This window comes from Desmodus rotundus, chromosome 1, assembly GCF_022682495.2.
Source record: "Desmodus rotundus isolate HL8 chromosome 1, HLdesRot8A.1, whole genome shotgun sequence".
Classification (NCBI taxonomy): domain Eukaryota; kingdom Metazoa; phylum Chordata; class Mammalia; order Chiroptera; family Phyllostomidae; genus Desmodus; species Desmodus rotundus.
The window spans coordinates 115,007,192-115,026,930 of record NC_071387.1 but is presented as its reverse complement, the minus strand read 5'-3'; the positions used below and the strand labels follow the sequence as shown (position 1 = coordinate 115,026,930).

Here is a 19,739-nt window from a genome sequence, read left to right as displayed (position 1 = left end):
AGAAAAAAACAAAAGAACAAACACCTTAACTTGCTAAGACTGCCTCTTCAGCAGACCTGATGACCTCCAGCCTGTGGTCCTCTGAGTTAACTCACTCCATACTTTGCATCTCCTCCTTGTTCTGCTTGGCAATTTGCTACAAACACTCTGCAGCATCTCCTACCCTCGTTCAGACTTGGATCTCACCGACAATATCCAGCAGTGACTTTGATTCCCCTTCTGCTCTCTGTGGGGCATCTTCAGACAAGTCCAATAATGCCGCAACAGCTTGCTTCTGCTCCCCAAAGCTCCTGCTCAAGGGCAGTAGTCAGGCCCACTGGCTCACATAGTATCCTGATCAGGGCAGGGACATGACATTGACCTTGGTCTGGGCTAGATGAGGGTTCAAAACAAAATTAATTTTATTATATAATTTCTTTCTTAATTAACTGACTTTCACAGATCAAGAAAAGTCCATATCTCCCAAACCAAAGAAACACACATTTGACAGTTAAACAGGCAAATGTCAGCTTCTTTTCTCATGAGTGACACTGAACACTGACACATTCTGTCATGGTCATCTTGGCCTGTGTGTACCTCAGCAGGAAAGACTGATGGAGCTGGGTGTCCCACAGTGAGTGAGGAAGACCAGCATGTCAGCCCAAGGCAGCATCTTGCTTTCAACTCACCTTAACATCTTCTGCTTCCAGAGGCCTGGGTGGGTTTGGGCAGGCTTTTTGGTCCAGTGAATAATACTACCACTGGAAATTAAGCTGCACAAACAAGAAACCTGGGAGTCATTCCTGACCCTTTTTCTCCCTCCTTGCCACATACAATCAGTTCCTGGTGATTTTGCCTTTTAACCCACCAGTCTGTCCGTATCTCTGTGTCTTGCTGCCCTAGCCACAGCTACTGACATTTCTCCCCTGGATGACAGTGAGCCCCTCCTGTTTTCTCTGCCCCGTCTCCCTGCTGCTAATAGGCTCCCCACACTTGATCTTTTTGAATCCAAATCTTTCAGCAGCTTCTCACTGAGAACAAAGACCAATTTCCTTAATGTGCCCTACAGGCCCTGCTGGTGCAAACCCCACCTGCCCCCCACCTTCCTTTCACACTACTCTCCTCTCTTCCACCCCTGAGTTCCAGCCACATGGCTGTTCTTTTAGTCCTTTGAATATCCTGTGTGTATCAGCAAAGTTTGTGTAAACCCAAATTTAGCAGCTTAAAATACCGATTTGCTTACAGTTCTGGAGTTTGGCAGTTTGAGCTGGGGTCTTCTCTCAGTGGCGTAGGCTGGGGGTGTCTGGTCCCTCCTGGCCTGACTCATATGCTTCTGGATTCTCAGCCAGGATGACTGCAGCAGCTGGACCTCCCTGGTTCCACGGTCTTTCATCCCTATCTCCTCCACAGCATGGGGGACTCAGGGATACAAGTGGGAGAAACTGGAAGCTGCAAAGCCTCCTAAGGCCTGGTCTTGGACAGTGCAAAACATCACTTTTACTGCATTCTGTTGATCAGTGCAATTCATAAGACCAGCCCAGATCCAAGAGGAAGGAAAATAGATATAACCTTTTGATAGGAGGAGCAAAAACTTCACATTACAAAGAAGCATGGGAGGAATTGTTGCTACCGTCTTTGAATGACATCCACGGCACCATGTGTTTTCTTACACAAGGTCATTGCGGCTGTACTGGCTGCCTCTGTGCTTGGGGCTCGTGTGCACTTTTTCTATTTCTTTGACTGAGGTAGCTTAGTCCAGCCCTTCGGATTTCCCCTTGAGTATCCCCTTATGGATGCTTTCTCTGAGCCTGTTGGCTACATCCCTTTGTTGAATGCTAGTTTTTCTAACAGTGTATTGCTTTCTTTCATGGAAATTAGCTTCATTTCTGATACTCAGTGATTATTTAATTAATAAAAATCAATTAATATTGGTTTATTGATTAACCTTAATTTAATCAATGTGTTCCCCTTGCAAGATCATCAGCTTCATGAAATCAAGGACCTGTCTTGATGTTGTCCACTTCATTCCCATGCTAGCAAGTGGGCTCCAAGTGGGTATTTTCTGGGTTAATAAATTATTTAATACCTATTTCTGGAATGATTACACCTGATGGCCCATTGGTATTTATGCATGGCTCCCTTCCCACTTCCCTAGTAGCGGGTCACCAAGAGTAGTGCCATAGATTCCCTGCCCTCGAAACTGGTCCCAGAGCTTAGAATGTGCATTTTCATGGCCTATTTTGGCCAGTCTGAAGGGCCTACTCCCTCCTCTGTGGAGGAGCCCTGAGTCTGGAGTGCTTTCCCAGGGGTGTAGTTCCCTCTCTTTTTTCTCCTTGGCATCAAAGATATGCCAATCACTCTTTCACTCCAAACTTTCTATTGGTTTCTCTTTGGTGTCATTTCTTCCAGGCGCCATAGGACCTTGCCATGTTGGCTGATAAATAGTGATATGGAGAAAAGATCCTTGGGAGCCTCGCTAGGGATCATCTGTACTTGGGACTCATGTACCTAGTCCTCATGTTGGGCAGAAGAATAACCTGGACTACATCCTGTTTTAGGAGCTCCCCTTTTGCTTTCATACCTCTCGGGTAGAGTCGGAGGTGAGGTGACTACCATTCCTTCTGGAATACCTTTGGCTGCTGTTTTAGCTACCCTGTTGCTTTTTTCTCAAGTATTCAGTCTGCTTTCTGGAATTACTTCACTTCTTCTGTCCAGGCTCAGTCACTTGACCATGGACAGGCTTCACATCAACTCATCACTACCTGTGGCCAGCCCATGATCTCTGACCAACTAGAAGTACAGCCTGCTGGGACTTAGGACTTGCTGACTCCTTGGCTCCTTCCAGTTGCCTTCACAGTACCACCCAGCCAGGTTGCTTTGTGCAGCAGTAGCCTAACCTTGACCCCCCTGACAATGACACCCCTCGCCTTGAGGTGTTGTTGGTGCCACCTCACATCCAATGAGCATCCTCAGGCCATGTGCACACACACCTGTTCCCCTCACTCACCCCGGCTGCAACACAGGTTAGAGGGCCGGCCGGGCACCCTGAGTGCGGTGCAAGCTGTGGCTGAGGAAGAAAACTTTGAGGGCCCAGGGCCACAGGTCAACTTGCCCTGCATTGCAGGGATCAGAGTTGTAGTGCCCACTACATAAGGGCTGGCCTGTTATATGGCATGTGGCTGAGGTTATGGTTTTTGGCTCCCCCACTTACTGATTGGGGATTATTGACAATTTACTCAACCCCCTTATCTGTGAAGATTTCATGGAGCAGTTGGTGTTTGGTCTGGAGAAGGCAGAATGGGGCCACTTACCCCTCTGAGGAGATGTGACTGCAGAAGTGGAGGATGGAGAAGGATAGAGTGGAGAGAAGCTTCCTGGACCCATCCCAGCACTGGAGTTCCACTCAGGACCCAAGGGATGGAGCTCAGTTTGCCTCCCACACTTACTGAGTGCTTATGTTTTCTTTTTCTTTCTCTACCTCCCCTCTTCCCTCTCTCCCTCCATTTTTTTCTTCATTCCTTTGTTTGTTACTTCCTTCATGAAAATTTGCTCTTGTGTTTTCTTCTAAGAGTTCTATAGTTTAAGCTCTTACATTTAGGTCTTTGATCCATTTCCAGTTAATTTTTGTATATGTTGTGAGGTTGTGGTCCAAATGCATTCTTTTGCATGTTGTTGCAGCACAACTTGTTGAAAAGAATATTCTTTTCCCCACTGAATTGTCTTGGCACCCTTTTTGAAAGCCGAACCTTTGCATTAGTTTGGGCCTTTGTTAAGGGCCTTTCCCAATCTTTTTTAAGATGGCAATACTCAACAATGTTAACTTTTCTAATCAGTGAACATAGTGTTTTTCCATTCATTCCATGAATGTTGAAACTCTCAATTGTCACATAACTGTGGAACTCTGTGTCTTTACCCACCCCTGAAAATTCAGCCACCTCGTTTTACCCTATAAGGTCTCTTGCTCTTATTTCCCATAGGCCTCTTGCAATTTTTTGCCCCCCTGACTTGCTTCCTTCTAGTGGGTCTGCCCCAGCCCATGGGGGCACCTAATTTTCAGGTACCAAATTACACTAGTGTAAACCACCCACTGTCTACCAGTCTCTGAGCTCACAGTCTCCTCATTGAAGAAACGAGAAAAGTGAGAGAGGATTCTTGGTGATGGGAGAATTTTCCAGCTGTCTGATTCCCTGCGCTATAAACAGAGTTGGGAAATAGAAACATAGGTCACACATACACTTGAATTGTGCCACTAAATGTAATCAATAAAGAACCAGGAAAGGTGGACAAATACTTAAGAACGTCCCAGCATGCTCAAGGTGAGGGTTTCTGGGAAACCAGAGGTGGAAAGGCTGGAAACGACCCAGTTTGGACGAGCACACATTGTGCCGACCTGAGTCAGCTCACCAGCGCGCTGTCATGCATGGAGAGTGTGCAGGAGCCTCACAGCAGGACAGTCTCAGAGGTCCCCAAAACTTCTCTGTGACTTCTTCCTCTTCTCCCCACCAGTACCAGGACATTCTCTTTCACAAATTAGTCCTTCCGGATGATCACAAATACTTTGATTTTCCCTGCCTGGGACTGAGAGTAGGGGACTGGTGTAGCCCTCCCCAGGGAGCAGGGCCTGGGAGCCTGGATGCCTGCCAGGCTCAGGCAAAGGATGGCAAGTGTTGCTTCCTTGGGCTTTTGCATCTCTCACAGGCAACTACCATTTCAGCCTTCCACCTGAATATTCCAGCAACAAGTGACACCTGCACATGATCATGTTGGGGTGGATGCTTCCAGAAGGCTGGGACGCTAAAATAGAACATATTAACAATGCAGAACTAGACCACTGTGTACTTTGTGCTGATTTGAATAAAGACAGCCTGTTTTTTTAGTTTGAATTTTCCAGTCTATGTCTGCAAGGCAGAGCTTCAACTAGGCTGCTGGGGATGGGGGGGACCTTCATGGATTCCAATGTATTACTGAGAACTAAGAAAACCATATGTCATCAGGAGCATTTTAGGTATATAGGCCTCTCTTATCCAGAACTAGATTTTAATATCCTAAACTATTATATCTATAAAAAGTCCCCAAATCTTCTTTTCTACCCATTTTAGTCAGGTTAGGTTAGGCAGTGCTGCAGTAACAAACCAATCCTGAAATCTCAGTGGCTTTATGTATTAAACTGTTATTTCTCACTCATGCTAAGTCTCCTGAGCCATTACCTTAGAGCCTCAGGGAAGGGCAGTGACCTCTAAGAATTTCTCTGTCAGGCTGATGATGTCCTTGTTCCTCCAGGTATGGCTCTGCGGAGGCAGCATGGAGGTCCTGCCTTGCTCACGGGTGGCCCACATTGAGCGGAAGAAGAAGCCCTACAACAGCAACATTGGCTTCTACACTAAGAGGAATGCTCTCCGGGTGGCTGAGGTCTGGATGGATGATTACAAGTCTCATGTATACATAGCGTGGAACCTGCCGCTGGAGGTATGGCCCAACAGCCCTCCCCGTCTCCCTAAAAATGTCATCCTTGTGTTTGACAGGTCACTCCCTTTAATAAGATGATGCTTCCTCCCCAGAAAGATGCTCACACTTGGAAAATTATGAATGCATTTTGAGGGAGTCCACATAACTCCAGGTGGGGACGGTGACAACAGAAATCTCAAAATCCATTTACAAAGATTGGAAGGGTCGTATTATGTTAGTCCCAGTCTTATTACATTAATCTGGATGCCCTGCTCCTGAACATACATTGTGTCCAGAAGATTCTTGCCTGAAGTTTCTGGCACCAGACCCTGTCATCTGCTCTGTGTGCCCTCCTCTGGCGCTTCTGCTGCCTCCAGGATGATGTACATCCCTGTGTGCTGAATCCCTTGTTTCCATGGCTCTTTAGCTCTCCTCCAGATTCCACCCAGAATGTCACCTAAAAAGTCCTGTGTTACTACAGCCCTTTGAGTCCCAGCTCTAACACTTAGTACTTACCAGATCTTGAATAAATCCATTTATATTGCCTTTGTACCTTAGGTTCCTCAGCTATAAAATGGGTGTATTCGCAGGCCCTCCTTCCTTGGGCAGTTGTGAGAACTAAATCAAAAGTGCTAAATCTAAGTACGTGTGACATACTTAGAGCAGTGCCTGGCGTGGGATACGGGAGTGTTGGTGAGTGTTTGTTGTCCTCCACAGCACAGCAGGGCGACCTGAACATTAGCCACAGTTGGTTTTATCTGCTCAGCCAGGTATCTGAGTCACGCCCTTCAGAGAGTTGCCTAGAATTGGTCCTACTGAGAAATACAGCCCCTGTGTTTCAGGAGGCTGGAGTCCAGGACAGCAGAAATGCAGGTGAATATGTGCAAGGTCTGTGGATAAAGAAGACAAAAGTGAAGAATTTGTATCCTTGCTCTTACAATTATAGAAACAAGGTTCTAAAGTATTGAAAATGCCCAATGGCAAGGTACACTTTCGAGCTGTTACACTATAAGTGATTTTACATGTTATGATATAAAGCTGGGCACCATTTGTTGAGCCCTTACTGTGTCCCAAGCACTAGACAAGTTCCTTATTTGCAGCTTCATTTACCACTCATCACAGCCTCATGACTTAGGAACCATCTGCCTTGGTTTCCTCACTTGTACCAAAGGGTTTGTCAACATTTATCTCCTAGGGCTCCTGTGAAGCTAGAAATGAGGCTTAAGACAGAGCATAGCAAATAGTAAGTGCTCAATGAATGCTAGGTTGATATGACCCTAGTGTGGTGTCCATTTTGCAGGTGAGTAAACCAAAGCTCTGGAGGTTAAAAGTGACTTGTTTAACCAAGGTCCTGTGCACAGCACATGGCAGGGCAGGGATGTGAAGTCGAGTCTTCCTTCGCCTCTGCCCACAGCTCTGTGATGTCAGTGGAATAGGTGTTATTTTTCCTGTTTTGCAGACAAGGATCTGTGACCTGGAACAGTGATGTGACTTAGAGTTCTCAGAACTCAGAGCTGCCGACTCTATCCCAATGCTTCCTCTGTCATTACAAACCACCCCTGGTCCCCAATGCCAGTGTCCCTCCCACACTTCCCACAGATGACTGTTCTCATTAACCATGCTGAGTATATTACAACAAAGAGTTCGATATTGCTGCCCGGGTTTGCCTTTGAATTTTAATGTTTGACATTTAAAGGGATGTTCCTTTGAAATCATTGTTTGACTGCCAAAGAAAAAATCTTAATGAAATAATTTGAACTCTTCCCCGGGGCCTCCAGGTGCTGCCTGGCTGCGCCCCTTTGTGGAGAGAGCATCCCGTCTCCGCCAGTTCACGGCCATCTTGTGGCAGAGTCTGTGGAGTCATATTTCAGCCACTTTATTTCTCCCTGTCAGCACACAGCCACCCATTACAGGTTCATTTCTGTAAAAGCAGAGTGAATAATTCATTAGAACATCATTACAAGCTTTGCAATGGAAAATTATTTTCACTTGTGCATAAATGAACTTCACAAAGAGCCAACAAAAGGGGAAATTACACAGGGATAGAAAAGAAAGACAGGAGGTGGTTTATAGGCACCTATTTTCTTGTCTTAATCAAATAATTCCTCTAATAATTGGCTCGGATAGTCACTCAGGAAATGTGGGAGAGACGGGGCTGGGAACATAGGTTGCCACATCAGTGTGTCCCGGATTCCTTACATACAGCAATGATCAGAGCAGCGTGCTGAGCTCAGGGGACGGCAGTGTCTCTCTTGGGGCTAGGTCATCAAAAAGGTGCCCTTGATCTGACCTCTGAGTGAGCACGCGGAGAAATGAAGATTTCTCTCTGATGGTTTTTCCGAGGGTGATGCCACCTGTGCTGTTCGGCCAGAGCTCCCCAGTCACTAATGCCCTCTCTCTACTTTCAGAATCCAGGAATTGACATAGGTGATGTCTCTGAAAGAAGAGCCTTAAGGAAAAGTTTAAAGTGTAAGAATTTCCAGTGGTACCTGGACCACGTTTACCCAGAAATGAGAAGATACAATAACACCATTGCATATGGGGAGGTAACTAAGACCATGCATGTTCTCAGCTTGGATGGCTATGCAATGGGCTGTATACTGCTTTGACAGGGGAAATGAGGACCAGAGTCATTTGCTGGTTCATTCATTAATTCATTCGTTCATTCATTCATTCAGTCAGTAAGTGGTTCTTGATGCAGTCCCTGACAGCAAGACTTTCACCAACTGGTAGAGGGACAAATGCAATGCTATTCAATATAATGTGTCCTGGGCCATCCTTCTGCCTGGGGCATGGAGTCAACGATGAGTTCTCTTTGGGACATTTTGATTTTGAGGTACCCTGGGACCTGTGAATGGGACATTAACTAGGAAGTTGAGTACAAAACGAGGAGGGGGCTGGAATACCCCCTTGTCCAGTGCTGTGGACCGGAGCAGTTTGCCACCAAAGAAAGGGTGCAGATGCTCTTCTCAAACTCCCTGTGATGAGATAACATCACCTTTCTATACAGTGAAACAGCCTGGCTTTTCTCTTATTACAAATACCATAAATATGCATTTTAGAAAAATTTGAAAATAACGTTGATAGCAATGAACACTTACTGAGCAGTTTCAAAATGCCTCGCATTTTCTAAGTGCTTTTCACTGTCACCTTATGAGGTAGCTGTATTATTTCCATTTTGCTGATAAGGAAACGAAGACTTAGAGAAGTTAAATAAATTGCCTCAGGTTTCAGAGCCTATTAGTCCTGAAGCAGGGGTTGGACACAGGCACTCTCATTCCATAGATAATGTGTGCATTTTGATGTGTGGTCTTCTTTACTATGTGTGTGTATATCTTTTTACTAGAATTATTTTATATACATACATATATGCTTTTTATACACACATATCAATATCTATAGATCTAAGCTGATGCTAGCAGAGCTCTCTTTGACTTAAAGTGTTTACTTTTTCTACAATTGTGAGTTTTCCTATGTGATGCCTGATGCCTTTTATTTTTTATTGAATTTTTGGAGTGACATTGGTTAATAAAATTGTATAGGTTTCAGGAGTATAATTCTGTAATATATCACTCCAAGTCAAGTTTCCTTCAGTCACTATTTAACCCACTTCGTCCTCTTCTACCTCCCCCACCCCTCTGCCTCTGGGAATCACCAGACTATTGTCTGTGTCTGTGAAGTTTGTTTTGTTTGGGTTTGTTTTTTTTTTGCTTAATCCCTCCACCATTTTCATCCAGCTCCCCAACCCCCCTTTCCTCTGACAGCTGTCAGTCCATTCTCTGTATCTATGAATCTGTCTCTACTTCGTTTGTTAGTTTGTTTTGTTCATTAGATTCCGCGTATGAATGAAATCATATGGTACTTGTCTTTCTCTGACTGGCTTATCTCACATAGCGTAATACTCCCTAGGTCCATCCATGCTGTCACAAAGGGTAAGATTTCCTTCTTTTTTCTGGCCAACTTGTATTTCATTGTGTAAATGTACCACAGCTTTTTTTATCTACTCTTGGGCTGCTTCCAAACTGTGGCTTTTGTAAATCAGCTCTAGATTAAACCATCAGGGTCTGGGCAAGGTGTCCCTCCTGAGGGGTTTGGAATGGGAAGCTTGCTTCTTGCAGGGGCAGTCTGGATCCTGGTTAGGGGCACGTGAAGCCTGGAGTCAGCCTGCTGGGTGAGTCCACCACCGGAGTGGCCCCTCTCAGCTTCATTCCCTCATCTGTGAAACGGGGGGAGGAACAGGCTTACAGCATGGGGTTGCTGGAAAGGTGAAAGGACGGTGACGTGTGGAGTTCTTTCAGCAGTGCCTGGCACACAGCAGTAACTACTCACAGGTCCGAGCTGCTTGTCTTTTCTTCCTCAAAGTAGAAGCATGGTTTGGGTTGTTTGGTTTGTTTGTTTGGTTTTTGTTATCAAAGTAAGATCAAATGTAATGGAAACATTGGAAGATGATGAGCAGTGAATGGATTACTTGCAAGACAATTGGGTAAATTGCTTAGCTCTTTGGGAAAAAAAAACAAAAACGATTTAGAGTCTTACAGCTCACCATATCCCAAAGTGAATTTCAGATGATCTCTAGCATTAAATGAAAGAAAAAAAAAACATAATAGAAGTATTCGGAAACAGATATGAATCTGATCTCTGAAAGAAGGAGGAAGGGCTTTCTAAGAATCAAAGCCGTGAAAAAAAAATGCAAAGGAAAAGGATAATGGATCTGAGCTCATAAATATTAAAGTAGTATATACATCAACCAAATAGAGAAATAATATACCAAACTGGAAATAAGTGCGACATAAATATTATAGATGAATGCATAATACCATTAATATATAATGAGCCCTGAAAATTGATTTAAATTAAAAAATCTAAATAAGAAAATAAAAAATCCCAAAAGAAAATACAAATAGTTAAAGAACACATAAACAACTTTAAAGTGCATTGCAATAGCTTTTCTCCTACTACCAAGTGAACAACTATTCATTTTTAGAATATATGCTTGTGCTTCGCCAGCAAGGTCTTGGTAATATGAAAAACCACATATCCTCTGGTGAGAGCACAAATTTAAATAAGGTTTTTAAAAAGTAATTTAAACTGCATGTATTAAAAGGCTTAATGATAGTCATTCAACTCTTGTTCTAAGCAAACAATCTGAAATGAGGACAAAGATTTGAGAGAAGAGTTGTTTCTCTCAGTGCCTTTCTTTTTGGATCAAAAATTTTGACTCTAACTTAAAAGTTAGTTTAATCTGTATACTATCTTAATGGTTTGAAATATTTTGTACAAACCTTTTGAAATATTTATGCCACAAAGTTTAATGACAAGAGAAAAGTATTGATGATATCATTCTTAAAAGCAAAAAGTCGGGGATAGTGAAATTGGATCCGCTACTATTTTAGATGGATCAACTGAGAGGATAGCCTTGGGAAATGGAAATGATAGTTTTAACAGTTCCCTCTGGGTAGCGGGACAGGCAGTTTTGTGTGGGTACTTTGACACGTTTCCCAGTTATCACTAGTGTTTATGTGATAATACTGTAATTAGAAGAAAAAGTAGTATTCACAAGGGAAGAATTAAACTGAAAAGGCTAGGAGGGGGCCAGGGTAGACTCCCCAGGCTGCGCATTGCACAGTCCAGGGCTGGCACTCTCGGACGCACAGTGCAAATGGTGTCTCTGGAGCTGAGCGGTGGGGGCTTTGGAGGTGACATAGAGCGCAAAGCTGATTTTTGGAGGTGGAAGTCTTGTCTTTGCAAAATTATCTTTCTCGATCTGTTGCCTCTTGCATGCCCCCCAGCTGGGGACCTGGCCCGCAACCCAGACATGTGCCCTGACTGGGAATTGAACTGGTGACCTTTTGGTTCGCAGTCCAGCACTCAATCCACTGAGCCACACCAGCCAGGGTCAAAATTTTCTATCTCTTTCAAGTAATAAATTCAAAGCACACCTTCTATAAAAACTATAAAGATGAAAACAAAACTTACTCCAATTCCCAATTCCCAGGCATGATCAGCGTTAACATTTCAGGCATTTGCTATTACTCCTCCGTTTGCTGAGCTCACCATAAACTGAAGTATATTTCAGATGGACTATAGCATTAAATGCAAGAAATCAAACTAATCAAATTCTGTTTGTAACAAAATCCACCATTATCTAGACAACTCTTATTTTTAACACTGAGCTCCTGCTGGTTCTTTTCACCGCAGCAGACCCCTGAGCAGCGGTGAGGAGGAGGCAGCACAACTCCGTGCTGTACACCCAGGTCACGCCCTTCGTTTCTCCTGTACTGTTCTGTCTGAGAGGCTGTCACCAAGCCAATGAACGTTTCTGGGTTTTATGCTCCTTTCTCTATCCTAATTTCTTTTTTTTTTAACCTGGCTTGTTTTTTGTCTTTTAAATCTTTCTAGTCATTTGAATTGTTCATGTCTTGCTCTTGATAACATTATAACCTCTAACCCAAAACCTCTGATCTTCCGAAATGAAAGGTCAAATTATATGTAATATAACACCAGAACCTTGACACACTTTCTCCCGACCTCTTCATCAACTTCTCAGGCTTTGTTAACCTTATCTGGGATGACAGACCCAAACATTATTACAGTTTATTTGCATGTTGTACCTTCTTTAAGAATAACTTTGTAGTCAAATTCGGTTTAGTGACAACAGTCACCAGCGTTAAGACAGTGGTGCTTTGACACTCACTCCTACCAGTTCTTGCCACCGCACCAGACCGCAGCACGGTGACAAGGGGAGACACATGCCTCTGAGCAGGAGTCAGCCCTGGCATCTCTGCCTCACAGGACATCCAGTGGCAGTGCCGAGGCTGACTTAGATACTAAATAATTCACTCTTTGTTGACTTTTAAAATTTTATTTACCTCTCTTAGCTGGAATGTCTTAAAATAATTTTTAAAGAAAGGTATGTGTGTGCTTTACGTCCTGACTCTTACAGGTATGAGAGATGCCCTCCACACGCAAGGGCACCGCAGTGTGCACAGGACCGCTGGGCCACCAACTCCTTTGCTCAAAATTTCATGGTCGGCCCACACTCCCCTTACAGCCTGAACTGCCCCGGCCCCTAGTTCACTTTTGCTGTTTTTTTTTTCCTTTGAACATTATTTATACAAAACACAACACATATACAATGTGCATAAAGCGCACATGTAGCGTAATAATATAAAGCAAAAATCCATGTAACCACCACCTGGCTGAAAAACAGAACACTTCTGGCATGATTTCCACTTATCCTTCTCACCATTTAGCTCAGGAGCCACCTCCCCATAGTCTCTGAACTGCTCTTCTTGATTTATCCCCGGTTAGTTTGGTTTCCATGGAGAGCGTAATCTGGAGGGGACCGTGTGTATGTGGGGAAGAAGAGCATTGCCGTTTTCCCACGGGTTGAGATTGCAGGATGCTGGGTGGGACAGGCACCCACATAGAACACAGTGCGCCTGGAGATCCAAATTAGTGAGCTTTGTCTTGGGGACCTTCGTCTGTTCCTCCGCAGGTGCATTCCGAACACCTAGGATAGACCTGGCACAGCGTAGGCATTCAGTAAACATTTCTTGAATATATAAATAAACATTGCCAGCACTCTGTATGATGGCGATGCTTTTGTTTGCTTTTTTGATTACTATTTTTCATACCGCTGGTAATGACCTGAGAAGCTGACCTCTGATTCCCAGGGTTATTATAACCAGTGTTGGTGCTGACGCCCACTTTGATAACCAGTGTTTCCACGTCCAAAGCTTCCTGACATCTTTTGCTGGAGACAGGGGAGCTGTGTGGGTGAGGGCCACAGGCAGAGGGTTGGTGCCCACGGCATCCACTGAAGGACTCTATTAGAGGGATCGCCTCACAGACTCAGGCCTATGTCCTCAGGTGGGGTGTCATTCGGCCTTCCCATTGAGTGGTTGGGACCAAGACATGGTGGAACAGTGGTTGGGCAGCAGCAGCTCCACCAGATGAGTTCTCATGGGTGATATTTTTACCTATCCCTGCAGCTTCGCAACAACAAGGCAAAAGACGTCTGCTTGGACCAGGGCCCGCTGGAGAACCACACAGCAATACTGTACCCATGCCATGGCTGGGGGCCCCAGGTAGGAGCCATCTCTGACCAGGGAAAGAGTAAATTCAGGGGATTTGTGGGACTTCTGCTAACTTCTTTTGTCCTGTACTTGGGTAATTGTTACCTGTGCTGTGGAGACTTTCTGGTTGTTTCTCTGTGAGTCAGAGAAAAGGCTCACAAGTGGTTACATCAGCACAGACATTAAGAGGGTCAGTGGGCATGTGTCATACTGAAAGGAAAGTGTGAATAAACTTGAGGGTCTTTTGCAACACATATAATTACAGGCAAGTAAAATTGTGTTGCAATTATAACCAAATACGCCTGCTACAACTTCAAAGAAAGAGATAGCAGATGCCCTCATGAAAACCTGATTGACATGTTCACCCTGAAAGGCCTTCAAGTTTGGTGGTAAGTATGACCTGGTCTGTAAGCACCGGTACAAAAGCCAGGCACCGACTGGGAAGGAGGAAGGTGCTTGTGGTACATTTCCAAGGACATGTGTTCTCTGATCTCTCAGGAGAACATACAGGATAATTCAAAAAGGACAAAATGATCAACCAACGAAGTGAAAACAGCCTGGTAAATTAATTTCCTTTGACAACTTTGTGCTAGCCAACGCGCATGTGTGTGCACACAGAGCTTAGCAGAAATTCTCTAAGATTAGGAATAAATGTATCCAAAAATGTCATTCCACTTGACATTCATGAAAATGTAAAACATTTTCATGTCGATCAACAGTAATAGAAGGCAAGCTACAAATTAGGAAAACATTTATTATCCAATTCCAGAGGAGCATTAGACGATTGGTGCAGAGCCAGTCTCACAGATTCTCCTGTGAAAGGAAGACACTGGAAAAAACAGCCTGTAAGCTCTCAGTGTCTCTCTCATGTCCTATGAACATACATGTTCACATGCAGATTCACACGTATACACACATGTTTGTGTATGCATTCATAAAGGCTCACAGGTTTTCTCTGCTCATAGAACTTTGCTTTCCTATTAAGCCAGTACCTAGAAAGAGAAGAGGTGTATCCTTCTACTATCACCGCAGGTAGTTCTCATAGTCCAGACCTTTGGCCTCCCTTCACGGTGATGAGTCATTTGAAGGACTAATGCCAGACAGGTAAAATCTCTGGGAGGTGGCAGGCAGCCTAAGGAAACTGAGGCATGGAGGAGCAAGTGCCTGTTAACAAAGCAGACTAGAACTCAGGCCCTCTAGCACAAGCAAAGCATTTTAAATTCAAATCTAATCTATTTAAGTTAAGATTATTTACTGAGCCCCACCACCATTTACAATTGGCTAAAACTGCCCGTGGGGAGCAGGAGAATGACCAGGAAGACTAGCTCCTGCACATTGGGAAGTGGGGCATTAGCATCAAAGGCAGCATGGACTAAAGAATCCAGTGAGTGTCTTCATTCATTCATTCACTCATTCTCTCAACAGTACATCTTGATCACCTTCTGCAGATGCTAGTCACAAATGTATATGGCAGCTGATGAGATATCCACCCTGCTCTCAAGTGTAAACCACCTGCTCTCAAGTGGTTTACACTTGAGAGGCAGAGACAAGTAAAGAGGAAGGAAACCTACAGCATAGTAAGTGTGGAAGGAACAAGCTAGCTTGGGGTGCTGGGTGCCAGAAGAGAGAGGTGGCCCTGTTTGTCAGGAGCTTAGAATGCAAGAGGGAAGGAAGTGCTGAGAGAGAAGTGAGATGGAGAGGCAGATCTGCAACAGCCTGAAAGGGCGTGCTCCACGGCACGTGTGCCCACACTCCAGTGTACATCAGAATCACCTGGAATGCTCGTGAAAGCACCCACTGCTGGGCCCCACCCCAGAGTTTCCAAGTTAGGAGGATGGGATCGGGCCTGAGATTTTGTATTTCTAACAAGTTCCCAGATGATGCCAGTGATGCTGGGACTTGACCCTGAGGGCAATGGAGAGTCACTGAGGGGTTCCCTTAGGGGAATGATAGGTTTAGACCATGCACAGAGAGCCCCAGAGGAGCTCAGGGAGGATGGATGCTGTGGAGCTATCCTTGCCTTTGGCTGCTACTGACTACATACTGTTTTGTCCTCCTGGGGACTAAGGAGTGAAGTGCCCAGAAAGCCTTGGTGACAGGAGATATGGGTGTGGTGGGGAGCTGTGGCCTGCAAGGAATGGTCAAGAAAGTCATTTAAGAGGCTGCATCTTGGGATACACCAAATGACAAGCCAACGATGGACCACAGTTTGTTTTGGGCAAGATGGGGACACAGTGGTATTGGGCCAGGAAGGCAGCAGGAACCTGGACACCGAGCCTTGGGGATATCTACTTCTGGGCCACATTGCTGTATATGACCGTCATTTGGGGATACACCAGGAATAGCTTTAGAAGAACATTTAATTCCCAGGCTTCTTTGTCCAATCTTCTAAGTAGGTGACATTTGAACTGAGTACTCATTATCTATGACATAGACACTATTGCGTTTCAATATTTGCATAATCAAAAACTGGCCTGCAAAGCCAACTCCTATGAATAAGAAAGGGAGTAAGAATGGTCAAATGAATGTCTCCCAGTGCTCTGAGGGCTTCTTCAGGTGGCTCTGGGCTTGAGAGTTTCAGGGGAAAGTTTTCTAAGCCTTGGGGAAGCTCTTGGCTAAACCTGATGACCAGTGCATTGAGGTGGCTGTGTGTGTCTTCTGTGCCCTGTAGCTATCTCTTCCAAGGCCTCCTGCCCTTCCTATCTGTCCTGGCTACTTAGAACACCCTTTAATGCCCTTATGATGCTCACAGCTCCAAACATACTCTCTCCTGCTGGGAGCTTAGTGGCATTCATAGCCCAGGACCCAGGCTTTTAATGGGAAATAACTGGAGTTTATCTTGTACCAGTTCCACCTGCATGCAGAACTCTCGGTAGTGCATGCTCTTGCCATGTGGCTCATTATAGAATGGCAGAACAGATTAGACTGCTCGTTGCTCCCTCCAGGTCCAGGATGCACACCTGTAAGTCGGCCATGGTTGTCTTCTGTCAACTGATCATTTTTAAGCCTTACCCAAGGATATGTTTATCGATTTTAGAGAGAGAGGGAGGGAGGGAGGGAGGGAGGGAGAGAGAGAGAGAGAGAGAGAGAGAGAGAGAGAGAGAGAGAGAGAGAAGGGAACATCAATTGGTTGCCTCCCATACACACCCTGACCAGGGATCAAACTCGCAAACTTTTGTGTATGGTATGGCATTCCAACCAACTGAGCCATCTGGCCAGGGCCCATCAGCTAATTTGTTAAAGTAAATCAATGTTGTTTTTTCGTTCTACCACATGTTCAGAATTAGAGTGCATTCTTGGTACTGCCTTCCAGCCACCAGGCTGCCCCTACCCCCACTCATCAAAGTTTCTTCCTTTCCTCCTAAACAGCCCCCTCTGCGCTGGGAGGTGGTACCCACCAGTCACCTATCTGTGTGTCTTTTCAAACTGTTTCACAAAGCGCTGTGGGTTAACGGAGACGAAATCGAGGCTCTGTAATAAGACAACTCCCAAAAGAAGGAATTGATGTTTCATGGACATTGTTAGCTTAATTAATGGACTCTGTTGTAATTTATTATCAAACAGCAATTAAACAGAGCTAAAATAGGCACTGAGGAGGGTAATTTCCTGTCTTGCAACATGTGTTTGTTAACAAGATGGAAACAGTTCTCAGCCACTCAGAGCGCCTGCCTGCTCATGAGTGTGTGTCAAAGAGCTCATGACCAGCCTTGTTTTTTTCTGGTTACTAATTTGGATTAGAAAAACATCCATTTCTTTTTTGAGCCTAAGTTATATTTAAAAATAGGATGTCAAGGACACAGCATCAGCATTTGGTGTCAGCTTGACCCCATTTAGAGCAGCGTCTAGTCTAGTCTAAGGATGCCACAGCTCCCCACCCCATTCCGGGCTACTGCCATCCTGGGCCCAGGTCAGGTGGGTCCCCAAGCTGGAGCAGCCAAGGTCACCCCACAGGGGTCCGGGCTGCAGGAATGGCCTCTTCTGCCAGCTCCTTCCTGCCTTCTCTTCCAGCCTACCCCGTCAACCCTCCCCAAGCACTGCTTCTTATTTCCCTGACAGCAAAGGTCAAGAGGAGAAAAGGGAGTGGGCAGTGCTGTCCTGAGGAGCTCAGGAGCTTGTAGCATCTTCCTCACCCCTTAAGTCTTCTGATGACTCTGGGGCTGTTCTAAGGGAGCCGTTTGCCTGAGGGCCCAGTAGTGTAACAGGCTGCAAAGCCTGTGGTTCAGAGTCACGGGTTCCAGCCCTGCCTATAAGACAGCTCTGAGCGCCCAGGCCAGGCATGGCTGGGTTGAGGCAGAAAACCAAAATGCTGATGATAATAAACCCATTTCTATTTTAGTAACATGTTCAATCCAATCAGGTGGGTAGTGACCTCCCCTTTTACTGATGAGAAAATTGAGACTCAGGCAGTACTATCTCACTCTTCAAACTCAAGTCTTGTCACTCCTTTACTTGGATACCCTGCTGTGCCATCTGGGGGGCATGTTTTAAGTCCTTGCACCCTCAAATGTTCTTTAGGCCATAGAAGGCAATTGTAGAAAGAACTGAGCAAGCACAGAGCCAACATTAGGCAAGTGGTATATCAGGGCAAACATGAGGAGGTAGGAGGGGCATACACCATGTCTGGAGGACAATAAAGCAATTGGCCAGTGAAAGTGGTTGAGAGTGGCCAACAGGAGCAGAGTACTGAGAGTCCTGGGCTTCCTACCCAGCATCTCAGGCATGGTCCATGGGCCTGCTGGCCACCAGGAACTCATTACAAGTGATGATCCCTGAGTCCTACCCGGACATGCTAAAAGTGGGGCCCAGGAATCTGCCTGTGTTTTTTCATCTCAGTCATCTCCAAGTGATTTTTTTCCAGTCAACACAAATATTGATCATCTATTATGGGCAAAGCTATGTGTTTGACATAACAGTGATGGTGTGTCTCTGTTTGCTCAGGGCAGGTCCAGGTGATGCTTAATGTCCCAGACTAATTTTTTAAATTTATAATATTATTTGTTTTTATATATTTGGGGTTTTAAGGTAAAGTTTACTCTTCATAATGTATACTTTCATGAGTTTTAACAAACACATGGTCAAGTAACCCCACCACAATCAAGCTATAAAGCAATTTTGCCACCTTCTACATCCCCTGGGCTTCTTTGTAGTTACCCCTGCCCCTGCCCCAAGTGCTCTGTACACATGAAATTTGAGGACCAGCTTAACTGGGAGTGTGCATGGGAACCCCCTACTAATAGGTTCCCTGCTAATAGGATGGCCGCGTATGCACAAACACAAAACGTCCCCTCTGATTCTGAGGTTGGTTCTTATCAGTTGAGGACCACAACTCCCAGCAGCCCATGCTGTGGACAGGGCATGGCCAGCACAGGGTCTAAATGAAGTGGCCCTGGGGACTTCCAGGAGCACTCTGAAAACAGCTACTCTCTGTAGTGGTGTGCACCACGGAGAGGAATTGAGGGGTGTCAGCCTCTGTGCTGAGGACCTTTCTGATTCAGTGGACTATGGGGAGGGTACTACAGGGCCCCTTCTGTTTGTCCTTCTGTCAATGCCTTTTATTCTTTCTCTCCCCTCTTTTCTGTGAAGCTCACATTCCTCCTCTCAGTTAATTCATCACCAGGATGACAGATGAGAATTCTTTTATCCCATAATTAAATTTAATCTGATCTTGGTCTTACTCTGTGATGGCTTCATCTTTCAAGTGATACATCATCCAACACCTTGTCATGATGATGTATTGTGCCGATAAGTCACAGCGCCCCGCTGGAGTGACAGGGCTCTGGTGAGCTATTAGCATGTAGAAGATGTTTGAAAACACAGAAGTTAATGACATCAGCAACCTCTTGGCTTCCAAACAAAGTCATGTAAGTGTTGGGGCTTAGGGATGGAGCCATTAAGAGCACATTGGAGTTAACACCCAAGGGAAGATGCTTTGCCCCACAAAACAAGCCTGTGATTCTGGGAAAGGGCTTCCCACATTTGGCAGGAAGCAAACCCAGTAATCCTTCCAATTCCTGGAAAGCACCATGAGGTGAACTTGTAGCAGGGAACCTAGAACTTGTGGGCAAACAGGGTTGGAGGAGTGAGGGCAGGAACTTCTGTGTTAGGGAAACCAACCACATGCACAAAGGAGAGACAGGGAAGACGAGAAAGAAAACGCTGGTGCTGTTCTCCACTCCATGGAGTTTCTGTACGGCTCACTTCTATTCCCTTATGCAATATTTTAAAAGCCCTCCCCCT

The 19,739-nt window shown here is 45.2% G+C and overlaps 1 protein-coding gene across 1 annotated transcript in view; it reads left to right on the top strand.

Moving 5' to 3' along the window:
• The window catches only part of GALNT17 (polypeptide N-acetylgalactosaminyltransferase 17), a 425,240-nt gene that overhangs the window by 386,110 nt on the left and 19,391 nt on the right, over positions 1-19,739 (top strand). Inside the window, exons 7-9 of the mRNA XM_053929821.2 lie at positions 5,260-5,445; positions 7,833-7,970; positions 13,419-13,514. Coding sequence (XP_053785796.1) covers positions 5,260-5,445; positions 7,833-7,970; positions 13,419-13,514 — 420 coding nt within the window. The remainder of the gene's footprint in view (positions 1-5,259; positions 5,446-7,832; positions 7,971-13,418; positions 13,515-19,739) is intronic.